General features: G+C 38.1%; 1 protein-coding gene across 4 annotated transcripts in view; it reads left to right on the forward strand.

Annotated features, from left to right (window-relative positions):
- The window catches only part of CCDC91 (coiled-coil domain containing 91), a 327,053-nt gene that overhangs the window by 170,179 nt on the left and 143,744 nt on the right, over positions 1-13,130 (forward strand). For all 4 annotated transcript variants that reach the window (XM_005871845.2, XM_014544292.1, XM_014544291.1 and 1 more), the window contains one exon: positions 9,164-9,241. In XM_005871845.2, the coding sequence (XP_005871907.1) occupies positions 9,164-9,241 (78 nt within the window). The remainder of the gene's footprint in view (positions 1-9,163; positions 9,242-13,130) is intronic.

Below are 13,130 nucleotides of genomic sequence, written 5' to 3' on the forward strand. Positions count from 1 at the left end.
ATTATTTTCGTTGCTACTTCATAACTGTAATGTTGCTACTGTTATGAATCGTCATGTAAATATCTGATATGCAGGATGGTCTTAGGCAACCCCTGTGAAAGGGTCGTTCGACCGCCAAAGAGGTCGCGACCCACAGGTTGAGAACCGCTGCCTTATACACTACTGAAAGGAATGTAAACTGGTGCAGCCACTTTGGAAAACAGTTTGGCAGTTCCTTCCTCAAAAGTTAAACATAGAGCTACATATGACTCAGCAATCCTACTCCTAGGTGTATACTCAGGAGAACTGAAAGCAGGTGTTCACGCTAAAACTTATACATAAATATTCATAAAAGCATTATTCAGAATACTTCAAAAGTGGAAATAACCCAAATGTCTGTCAACTGACAAATGGATAAACCAAATACAGTATCTATATATATAAAAGGCTAAGCGACCGTCCAACTGGCTGGTAGGTATGATGCACACTGACCACCAGGGGGCAGATGCTCAACCCAGGAGCTGCTGAGCTGCGGTGACTTGGCAGCAGCAGTTCTCCAGTGATGCACCCAGAACCAGAGAGGAGGGAGCCCAACTGAGAACCACCCTCTTGCAATCCAGGACCCCTCAGGGGATGTTGAAGAGCCAGTTTTGGCCCAATCCCCGCAGGCCAGGCCGAGGGACCCCACCTGCTGAAAGGACCCCACTCACTCCACGGAAGACCTGCAAGCCACTGCGCCACCCCAGGTGCGGCTGGCTGGGGAGGGACTGTGGGAGGTTGGCTCTAGGGCATGTCCAGCCCGTCTCGCCCAGCCCCACCCCACCGGCCACCTTCTAATTAATTTTCTTTCAAAGTGCATGAATCCATGCACCAGGCCTCTAGTAGTTACATAATAGATTTCATTAGATCAGCATTTAGTTGTGTACAATATAAAGATTATGTTAAATACTATTGACACCTGAATCATAATATATTGTGAATTATTTTCCCTTTTTGAAAACTTTTTGTTTATCTTAAGTGACTGTTGTATTATCTATATCTTTACTCATCATGATTTTTTTCATGCAGTTTTTTAAAAATTTTTGTTGTGAACTCATATATGTTTAATCTTAATTAATTGAATTATTGGGCCTTAATTGAGAATTCTGTCTCACACTGGTGTTTTGTGCTTTCTTTTTTTGGGACCTAGGAGTATTAACTGTCCTGGCACTATATTGGTATACTTTTAGGATTTCTATTGTGTAGTTGTCTAATCACTAGTCATTTTTATTTGGTGCCACCCCAGGACCAAGTAATATTTGCTTTTCTGATAGGAAAGTCTATATAATGACCTTTGTTCTGATACTTTTAGAAATGCTTCCCATTTAAAAATTAGGTTTCAGTTCAGTTTCTTTCTTTCTTGTTTGGGGGGGTAGGATAGTCTACAGTAATTTTTCTTAAGTCCTGCAAGCCAAGCAATACTGTAAACATTAAGCTGTGAGTATGATATAGTTGTGTTTTCACTGGAACCCCTTTTAAATATGCAGTAGTACTGAAGACGCAGTCCTCGGGCCTACATTTGACCAATTGTTGGAACTCCAAGCATCCCTTCAGTGTATAATGTTTAGATGTGGAAAATTTCTTGAGCTATTTTTGATGAATTACTTCCCTATTATTTGGATAATAATAGCACCTATTATCTACCCTCTGTAACACCTATTATTTGGATCCTGGATCCACTGGGTTGTTTGTCTTATTGTATCTATTTTTTATTTCTTTATTCCCTCTCCTATTAAAAATTTCTGTTTGATATTTTTTGCTTTATTTTCCAAAGCTTCTATGGATTGTTTTCATATGTATTATTGTGTTTTGCATTCTCAAGAGCTTTTATTTGAGTATGTTTATGTTATTATTAATTTTATCTATAATAATAAAAGCATAATATGCTCATTAGACCAGACAGCCGAACGACCTTCTGGACGTCATTCTGGACTAAGCCGCGGTGGCGGGGGCCAAGGCAGAGGTGATTAGCGGTGATCAGGCAGGCAGGCAGAGTGGTTAGGGGCGATGAGACAGTCAGGCAGGCCAGTGGTTAGGAGCCAGTCATCCCAGATTGGGAGAGGGATGTGTGACTGCTGGTTTAGGCCTGATCCCGCAGGGGTCCCTGTTCTGTAGGATCTGGCCTAAACCGGCAGTCAGACATCCCCTGAGGGGTCCTGGATTGTGAGAGGGTGCAGGCCGGGCTGAGGGAACCCCCACCCCCCCATGCACAAATTCCGTGCACCGGGCCTCTAGTCCTTATATAATGGGCTTATTCCAAGTTTTTTTCTTTTCTACTATTGTATTCTGGCCTTTGTTTTTCATTTAGAGCAGTAGTTCTCAATCTTCCTAATGCCACGACCCTTTAATACAGTTCCTCATGTTGTGGTGACCCCCAACCATAAAATTATTTTCGTTGCTACTTCATAACTGTAATTTTGCTACTGTTATGAATCGTAATGTAAATATCTGATATGCAGTATGTATTTTCATTGTCCCAAATTGATCATAATTAAAGCATAGTGATTAATCACAAAAACAATATGTAATTATATATGTGTTTTCCGATGGTCTTAGCGACCCCTGTGAAAGGGTCGTTCGACCCCCAAAGGGGTCATGACCCACAGGTTGAGAACCACTGATTTAGAGGCTTTGTTTAAATGCCTGGTTATCCATAGCTATCTCTTTTTTTAGGAGTAGGCCAAAAAAAGGTTGATTGGAAGCTCTGCTGGTAAGTGAGGCAAGGTGTAGGGGAGGCTTTACTGTAGGGTTTTCTGATAAGATTGTTGATTGTCAACACTTTCTCATTACCTGTATCTTAAGGCAGGCCTGGCTTCTTGGGCACACAATTTGTGTATTTGCACAGGACTCTGTGATTATAAGGCACTGATGCTTGGTTTAATGGTCTGCTGTTGCCATCTTGAAATTGTTAATGTTTGAGCAAGGGTGTCACATTTTTATTTCATACTGAATTTTTAAAAATCTTTTTATTGATTTTAGAGAGAGAGGAAAGAGAAGGAGAGATAGAAACATCAATGAAAGAGAAATCTATTGGCTGCCTCCTGCAACCCCCTACTGGGAATTGAGCCTGCAACCCAGGCATTTGCCCTGACTGGGAATCAAATTGTGATCTCCTGGTCAGAGCTCAACCACTGAGTGACTCTGGCCGGGCTCATTCTCCTTTTTGTATAAGGAAACTAATCTTAGAACAGAGGGCCACTCTAAATCCAAGGTGATCTTATTTTGTAATACTTAATTATATATGAAAACACCATATTTCCAAATAAGATTACCTTTATAGATACCGTGGATTAGGATTAGGGATTAGGTACCTGGGATTAGGATTTGAACATATCTTTTTTGGGGGGTTGCAATTCAACTGACAAGACAAGTGACCAAAACTAAAAGGAGATTTTTATTATTAAACCATTTTTCTTTTTTTATCAAAGTATTAAATATTTTGAGAAGCTATGTTATTAGAATATCCCTTTCTGTTATCAGAGATAAAATACAATCAAACTTAGGAGAGAGGCTTAAAATGGAAAACGTCATAAGAAATTATTGGAATTTTTGAGGGGTATACATCTTTATTGATTGAGATATGTACATTTATTGTATTTATAAGGCATAAGTCTATTGTTTAACATTAGCAGGCTGGAAATTGTTCCTTGATAATCTCAAAGTAGTGAACCTCAAGGTAGGAATGACTTTTTGTAATTATCCTGATACAAATAACTGCAGCCCTTTTTATAATTGCAAACTGTCTGCTCTTCTTTTTTTTTTGCCTTGACCCCCAGTTCTACTTTCTTCCTCCCTCCCTTATTTCTTTACTTTTTCCTCGTTTTCTCCTTTCCATTACGCCCCCACCCCCCCTTGCCCCGGCTTGGCTTGAGTTAGTTTTGAGCATCTACCTCTCAAGGCAGTTGGCCTTTGAAGACTTCAACAAAGTTGAAGATACATAGTAATTTCTTTTAAATCTGGCCCAGAGTGAAGTGTCTGCCTTTTCTATTGGAGCAAATAATAAGGTGACATTGAAATAGCAGTTGGAACAGGTCCAATCCAATCAACACATTAGCCAAGATTTTGGTCAGGATTACACAAAAGGCCATATTCTCAGGCTGTGCTGGATTGCTCTTTATTATGTAACAGGTTGTAGTTGGGAGAGGAGATAATTTGCTAATGGAGAAACGATAATTACAAAAAAAATGGCACTGTTGTAAACATATCTTATGTTGATAGTTACTTAAATCAGTGGTTCTCAACCTTGGCTGCACATTAGAATCACCTGGGAATCTTTTTAAAATCCTGATTTCTGGGCCTCATCCTCCGGAAATTCTGTTTCTTTGTTATGGGGTGGGGCCACAACATTAGTAATGAATCTTTTTAAAATCCTGATTTCTGGGCCTCATCCTCCAGAAATTCTGTTTCTTTGTTACAAATGTTGTGGCCTCACCCCATAACAAAAAAGATTTTAAAAAGATTCCCAGGTGATTCTAATGTGCAGCCAAGGTTGAGAACCACTGACTTAAATGGTTGTTTTCATTTTCAGAGTGATGAATTACATGTGACCTGCTTACTTGTTTTTCATTTGTTAACTACTAATTCATATTCATAAGGTTTTAGTTTAGTCAGATGTGATATTGTCATATCTGAGTTTTTTTATAGAAATAAAATCAGTTACTTCTTTGCTGGTGTGAACAAATTACGGAGTTCTCTCCATTCCTTTATGATTTTATCTGTTAGGAAACATCCAGGAGTTTGTTTGGTTATCTTGTTTTTGGTTGAGAAGATTCAGTAAAGCTGATGCTTTTGGAGTCTATGTGCTGATGAAATCCATGCCGTGTATTAAGGCAGCCATTAATGGAATAGGGCCAGAGATCAAAATTAATTCTTTGAAAGATCATGGAAATATTAAACTGAAGGAGCAGACTTATGGGTCTCTGTTTTAGTATTTACTATGGCAAAAATGCTTTATTTCCATATGCAATATTACTTTATACCTTTAGACTGATTTTTACATGCTTGTGTCATTTTTTTCTCTCATTTTATATTTGCTTAAATATTTGACTTAGTCTGTGAAATTGGCTTGAAGATTTTGAAGGATTCTGTCATGTGTTGTTATTTGTTACCAATTGTACAGAGAGACTGAGAAATCACATAGAACTAGGAGGTAGAATAAACATTTATTCAGTGGGAAAGACTTCTTGTTTCATAATTGTCATGACAGTGAAAGGTACTGGTTTTATAAACCAGCTGGGCTTGTTGCAGCTGTCAAATGTGATGGAGAGGTGGTGTTTTATTGTTTTGACAAAGTAGGTACATACAGGATAATCTAATCTTTGTGCTTTTTTGACATTTACAATTATGCCACTTTGGTGCATTTGATTCTTTAGATCTTGGTGGGGGGATTTTATACCATTTCGCAGTTAGAACCTTTCAGTGCATTGGTTAGATGTTATCCTGCTATCTTTATTTTGATTTCTTGCCCTGCAGATTGCCTTTTGGAATATCTGGAGGTGTTTGTGCTGCCTTATCCAATATAGTTGATTAGTTGTTGTGAAAGGGATATAATCTTGTGACTTCAGAGAGAGTGGTGGTGAAGCCTGTATTGGAAAACCTTTCTCAATCAGACAGTAGTAACTAATTATGTTCTAATTATGTTCAGTTTAATTATAGATGTGCCTTAGCCAAAGAATTTAGAAAGTGAGAAGTAACTGCTTTCTAATAGGTGGAATATAATGGTTGATTAGTGTTTGGAGTTCCCTCCCTCCCTCCCTCTTTCATTTCTTCTCTCTTTTATATTTTAAGTACTGTAGTAATTAATTCCAAATACCTAAATTAAATGTTGGCTTTTAACCATTTATGTAGCAGAGGATCCTATTACTATGTATGGATTAATTTATTAGGAGTAATTAGTGTGGGTTCTATTGTTAGCAATGACCAACAATAATAAAATGTGAACTGAGAAATATTTATCAGTTTGTGTCATAAATTGACTTTAAAATATTTTTTTAAAAAAATACATTTTATTGATTTTTTACAGAGAGGAAGAGAGAGGGACAGAGAGTCAGAAACATCGGTGAGAGAGAAACATCAATCAGCTGCCTCCTACACACCCCCTACTGGGGATGTGCCCGCAACCAAGGTACATGCCCTTGACCGGAATCGAACCTGGGACCCTTCAGTCCGCAGGCCAACGCTCTACCCACTGAGCCAAACCGGTTAGGGCTAAAATATTTTGGTGTATCATTCTTGATTTAAATATCTGAATTGAGTTTTATCATCAAAATACTAATGATGCCTACTTTAAAAATTTTGCTAATTTCTTTTTTTTTCTGTGAAGGATCTATATTTTTAATCATATGGTTCTTATTTACATATGTATTTAACAAATATTTTTGATGTCAATTATGTTAGGCATATTAGGGTATTAGACCTGGGTGTGTTTAGTAAGTTTGGCAAGGAATTGGTATTGGAGAGGGGGTGGTGGATAATTGGTTGGAATGTGCTTCTGATAATCTTTAAGAAGCACCTTATTTTACATTATTTTTATCAGACCAAATTTTCTGGTTGACAGTAATGAATTGATAAATGATTATTTCAAGTTTTATCAAGAGTGACCAATTTGTATCTTAATTTCATCAGAAGATATGGCATGACATGTGATTCTATCTATTAATGAATTTTACATAGAAAATGGATCTGTTGATGAGGAGTTGGGAGTATACTCAAATAGTTCAGTCTTTGACTGGATATTTCATAATAAACATTGGGCTATCAGGATATGTGATTCAGGCTTCAGCTGGCCCTATTGAACTCAGTGACCTTGAACAATCTTCTTGACCTCCCTAGGAATCAATTTCTTCATTTATAAAATAAATATGTTGGAATAGCTTACCTTTAAAGTCTCTTCTTGTTTAAAAAGTATGTCGTTTTATTTAAGGTAAGAACATTTTCTGAATCTTCCCTTTCTAATGATAGTTTTGGGTTTGACATTTTGAAAGAAAGCTATCATTGTGGTCAAATTTTGTTTTGACTACTTTGAAGATAGGTTGAAATGTCTGGTTCTATATTCTTGAAATAAAAATTTCAGGCTATGGATAATTATTTGGTTATTCCTGTGAGGTTATTTATTTATTTTTTTTGGTGTGGGGGCGGGGGCAGTAACTGGGCAGTCTGGTGTGTTACAAAGTGGTTATATGAGTACTGCCAGTAATTTTGAAGTAAGCAAAGGGGAATTAATTGTTCTAGTTTTAGCATACTATATCATAGAATAGCATTAAAAACATTGGAAGGGTTTTTTAAAATGTTTTAATCTCGCCCTAGCCGGTTTGGCTCAGTGGATAGAGCATCAGCCTGCGGACTCAAGGGTCCCAGGTTCGATTCCGGTCAAGGGCATGTATCTTGGTTGAGGGCACATCCCCAGTAGGGGGTGTGCAGGAGGCAGCTGATCGATGTTTCTCTCTCATCGATGTTTCTAACTCTCTATCCCTATCCCTTCCTCTCTGTAAAAAATCAATAAAATATATTTAAAAAATGTTTTAATCTCACTCTCTCTATTAACAGATTAAAAATGTATAAAATATTTGTTAATTTATATGGATTAATATAAATTACATTGAGTACATTGACCATAATCTCACTTATTGACTCAACAAATGTGTATGTGGTGTGGACAAGAAGTAGCAGTGGAGATATTGACAAGTGCTCACATTCTGGATCATGAGATGGGAATGATAGGAGGTTTAAGTAAGTAAAAGAAATGAATCAATTTTGTAAAGGGTTTAGAACAGTACCTGGCACACTTGTAATATTTAAGCATTTATTAAAGAAATAAAAATAAATATCAAGTTAATAGGATTTTCTGAAGTATTGCAAGTGGATTGTGAGGGAAAATGAGAGAAACTAAAAATGATTTCATGATTTTTTTTGGTGTGAGCAACTGGAAGTTTGATAGAAGAAAATAAAAAGTTTGACATTGGACATATTAACTTTGACATTCCTTTCACACATCCATATGAAGGCCTTACTAGGCAGATATTTAAATCTGGGAATCAGCCATGGCAGGGTTGTAGATATAAAATAAGAAGTTGTACAAAGATAATATTCAAGGTAATAGAATTAATATTAGGATTAATTAGAGGTTGGACAAGTTAGGAAGAAGTCTTTTCTCCAGGGAACTTCTATATTGTGAAGTTGGGGCAATGAAAAGAAGCCAATAGAACAGACTGAGGAGTAGATAGGAGGAGAACCAAGTAAAGAAAGTCTTTTAAGGAAGGAAGGGGTTGATGTGGCATGATGATGGCAGCAACTGAGGCTGCATTATTTTGGGAATATTCTCAGAATTTCATATAAAATTAGACCAAGATAGTTAAAGAAATAATCCATAAACATCTTCAACAAAAAGATAGTTTACAGTTTACATGAATTCTAGAACACAAGCTGATAGAACTGAATTATTGATAGCAACAGTACTATAGAAAGAAAGAAAAAGCATGGCAAAAAGGAAACTGAAAAAATATCAAATAATGGAGGAAGGATTTGAGAGGAAGGAATAATTATAAAAAAAAACAAAAAACAAGGAAAACTGATCCAGTATGTAGATAAATGTAGTCCCTGAAAAAGAAAATCGAAGATTTGAAGTATCAAAAGTAAAATTCAATAAACTTTCAATAAATGGCTAGGACCCTTATAATTTAGAAGTGCATGTGAGTACCTGGGAAAATAGACCCAGACAGTCAATTATGAGACATATTCTATTGGCTTTAAAAAACATCTCAGAAATCTAGAAATTCAATGACTTTGCTTTTTCATTTGCCCAGGACAGCCAGTAATATTTATGTTCATTATCCCAGTGTAATTAACCCCTTTTACTCTCAAAGGTGACATAATGAGGAACATAAATTATATAATCAACTTAAATATAAGGTAGAGAAAATTAGATCCATGTCAGACTTTTAAAAACATTCCAAAAAATAATATAATTAAGATACTCAAGGAAAGAAAACCTGAATGCTTTTAAACAAAACTTTTAAAAAAAAAAGCTTTTCACCTACAACATTGTGTTTTCACAAACCACTCAATTATTCATGGATGCAAAAGTCAATGGTTTTATTATTTGTAAACAAAAGAACATATCATGGTTTACTTTTTTTTTTTTTTTCAGGAAAAACATAAACAGGAATTGGAAGACATGAGGAAAGCTGGTCATGAAGCCCTCAGCATTATTGTGGATGAATATAAGGTAGAGGATTGAGAGTCTATTTTCTTTATTCTTTTCTTTTCCAAATTATTTTTTTTTTTTGTTAATCCTCACTGGAGGATATTTTTCTATTGATTTTTAGAGAGAGTGGAAGGGAGACGGAGGGTAGGAGGGTGGAGGGGAAAAAAGGAGGAGAGAGAGAGACACACATACACAGACACAGACAATCAGACCCACAACACTTGGGTTCATGGGCCTGCACTCTAACCATCAAGAAACACTGGCCAGTACTCTTTATTCTTTTAAACTTTGACAAATTTTAGTAAAAAAAAAAAATTATAACAGACATATTCTACACAAATTATAGAATTCTAGTGTAGTCTTATTTTGTATAGAATTATTTTCAAGTGATCAATGAATTGTCCATTGAAAGCATACTTGGTAATACCAGATGTTGCTCTGCATTTGAGAAGTTACAGAATATTTGAGAATATAGGATTGGCAGAGGGAGGTTCAAAAACAATACTATAGAATTAAATACTGGAAATACATTATGGTTCCACTTCTTATAGAAAAAGAAGGTATAATATAAACCTGAAAAATATTGTTACATATTTTTCTTTTCTTAAATAAATAAATAGATTTCAATATATTTAAGTAATGACAGAAATTATGATAAATGTCAACATTAGTGATATACACAGTATAATTCTTTTGCTTTTATGTCTGTATAAGCTTAATCATTTGAAGCAAATAATGTTTAATGACAAAAATATTTTTTCCCCTAAAGTAAAAGAGGAATACATTCTTGTTGAAATTACATTTAAATAATTCTCCCAGAGATAATCACTATTAGTTGTTTGATGTGCATACTTCTAGAGGGGCGATTTCTCTCCCTCCTTCTTTCTCTCTCTGTCTCTCTCTGTCTCTCTCTGTCTCTCTCTGTCTCTCTCTGTCTCTCTCTGTCTCTCTCTGTCTCTCTCTGTCTCTCTCTGTCTCTCTCTGTCTCTCTCTGTCTCTCTCTGTCTCTCTCTGTCTCTCTCTGTCTCTCTCTGTCTCTCTCTGTCTCTCTCTGTCTCTCTCTGTCTCTCTCTGTCTCTCTCTGTCTCTCTCTGTCTCTCTCTGTCTCTCTCTGTCTCTCTCTGTCTCTCTCTGTCTCTCTCTGTCTCTCTCTGTCTCTCTCTGTCTCTCTCTGTCTCTCTCTGTCTCTCTCTGTCTCTCTCTGTCTCTCTCTGTCTCTCTCTGTCTCTCTCTGTCTCTCTCTGTCTCTCTCTGTCTCTCTCTGTCTCTCTCTGTCTCTCTCTGTCTCTCTCTGTCTCTCTCTGTCTCTCTCTGTCTCTCTCTGTCTCTCTCTGTCTCTCTCTGTCTCTCTCTGTCTCTCTCTGTCTCTCTCTGTCTCTCTCTGTCTCTCTCTGTCTCTCTCTGTCTCTCTCTGTCTCTCTCTGTCTCTCTCTGTCTCTCTCTGTCTCTCTCTGTCTCTCTCTGTCTCTCTCTGTCTCTCTCTGTCTCTCTCTGTCTCTCTCTGTCTCTCTCTGTCTCTCTCTGTCTCTCTCTGTCTCTCTCTGTCTCTCTCTGTCTCTCTCTGTCTCTCTCTGTCTCTCTCTGTCTCTCTCTGTCTCTCTCTGTCTCTCTCTGTCTCTCTCTGTCTCTCTCTGTCTCTCTCTGTCTCTCTCTGTCTCTCTCTGTCTCTCTCTGTCTCTCTCTGTCTCTCTCTGTCTCTCTCTGTCTCTCTCTGTCTCTCTCTGTCTCTCTCTGTCTCTCTCTGTCTCTCTCTCTCTCTCTCTCTCTCTCTCTCGATATCTATATATATAAAGAGCCAGGGTCCATAATGTCCAAAATGACCTAAGGCTCGACCAAACACCAGAAGTCAGGCCCAGCACTGACTGCCAAGGGGGCTGCAATCAGGCCCAGACAGAGGCCGGGAGAGAAAAGCAGGGTCTGATCGCAGCCCCCGTAGCAGGCAGTGCTGGGTCAGCGTGGCAGAAGTCAGTCCTGCAGTCATTGCTGGGTCGCCATGGCAACCCAGCACTGACTGCCTTGCTGCAGGCGCCACCACTGAGGCGACCCAGCACTGATTGCCAAGGGGGTTGCCATCAGGCCTGGCCAGGGTGCCGTGTCACATATAGAAATTTTTTGATATTTGCAACCATAGTAAAACAAAGACTTATATTTTTGATATTTATTTTATATATTTAAATGCCATTTAACAAAGAAAAATCAACCAAAAAAATGAGTTCGTGTGTCACCTCTGACATGTGTGTCATAGATTCGCCATCACTGATCTATCTATATATAAAAAGCTAAGTGACCGTTAGACCGGCCTGTAGGTATGATGTGCACTGACCACCAAGGGGCAGACACTCAATGCAGGAGCTGCCGAGCTTCAGTGACTTGGCAGCGGTGGTTCTCAGGTGACACACCCCGGAACCAGAGAGGAGGGAGCTTGATTCCACCTTTGGCCATTGGTTATGTTGTTGCTGGAGCACTGTCGGCCTCAAATCTGGTTTATTGCACATTTGGGTTTGCGTTCCACACCCTGTACAACAGCAACATTGCAGAGTACCCTCTCGCACTCCGGGACCCCTCGGGGGTTGTTGGAGAGCCAGTTTTGGCCCGATCCCCGCAGGCCAGGCCGAGGGACCCCACCTGCCGGAGGTGAGGCCGGCCAGGTAGGGACCTCGGTAGGTTGGCTCCAGAGCATGTCCGGCCTGTCTTGCACAGTCCCACCCTGCTGGCCACCTTCTAATTAATTTCCTTTCAATGTGCACAAATCCGTGCACCAGGGCACTAATTATATTATAATACTCTAAGGAGGAATAACATCTAATATGTTAATTGTCACATAAAATTGTATAATCCCGGTGATCTAAAAACACACTGATCATCAACTTCATAGTAGTATGGAGAAAAAAAATAATGTAATTCAAATAAGAAAAATAGGTAATATTTTTCTGGTAGATTATATGTCTATAATTTAAGTGTGGATTTGTGTCCCATTATAAAATAAGAAAAATAGTTGTTTTTTTCAATTCTAAATTCAAGCATGAGAAGTTCATGTGGAAATTATTTTATTATACTTCTCTCTTTTTAAGACAGCAACTTTTCTTAACATCTCTTGAAGTTTTATTTTGTTAAAATATATAAGCATTTTTATGAATGATTCATTAATTAGGTAACTCAAAAACAAACCAAAATACACCTTCTATGAGAACAGCAGGAGTGTGCATATTCTCTTTGCATGTCATTCCTTAGTTCAAGAATTGGCATTGTTTTTATGCCAGGGACTATTGTAGATAAAACACTGAACAAAGTAGACAAGTCCTTGGTCCAATGGAATATATATTCCATATACACACAGGCTTGATCCCCAGTGTAGGGCGTGCAGTACACAGCCGATCAATGATTCTTTCATCATTGATGTTTCTATCTCTCTCTCCCTCTCCCTTCTTCTCTGAAATCAATAAAAATATATATATTTTTAAAATCTGCAACCTACCCCATATTTGAACAACTTTAAATGCCAATATTTTTTGTACTATCATTATTTATTATCTTTTTCTACATTTAATAATGATATACAATAACTTATAAATCCTTATTCTATGAAGGACTTCTATTAGTAGAGATGATTGATTATTTTGAAGTCAGACAGACCTGGATCAAGTACTTGCTAACAGTGTGACCTTGGGCAGTTTCTTATATATGAATTTCAGTTTCCTTATATGTAAACTAGAGGCCCGGTGCACAAAAATTTGTGTACTCGGGGGGCGGGGGGAGGGGGGTCCCCCAGCCCAGCCTGTGCCCTCTCGCAGTCTGGGACCCCTCGGGAGATAACGACCTGCTGGCTTAGGCCTGCTCCCAGGTGGCAGAGGGCAGGCCCAATCCCTAAGTGCAGCCCCTGGTCAGGCTCAGAGCAGGGCCGATTGGGGAG

This window comes from Myotis brandtii, unplaced genomic scaffold (assembly GCF_000412655.1).
Source record: "Myotis brandtii unplaced genomic scaffold, ASM41265v1 scaffold358, whole genome shotgun sequence".
NCBI lineage: Eukaryota > Metazoa > Chordata > Mammalia > Chiroptera > Vespertilionidae > Myotis > Myotis brandtii.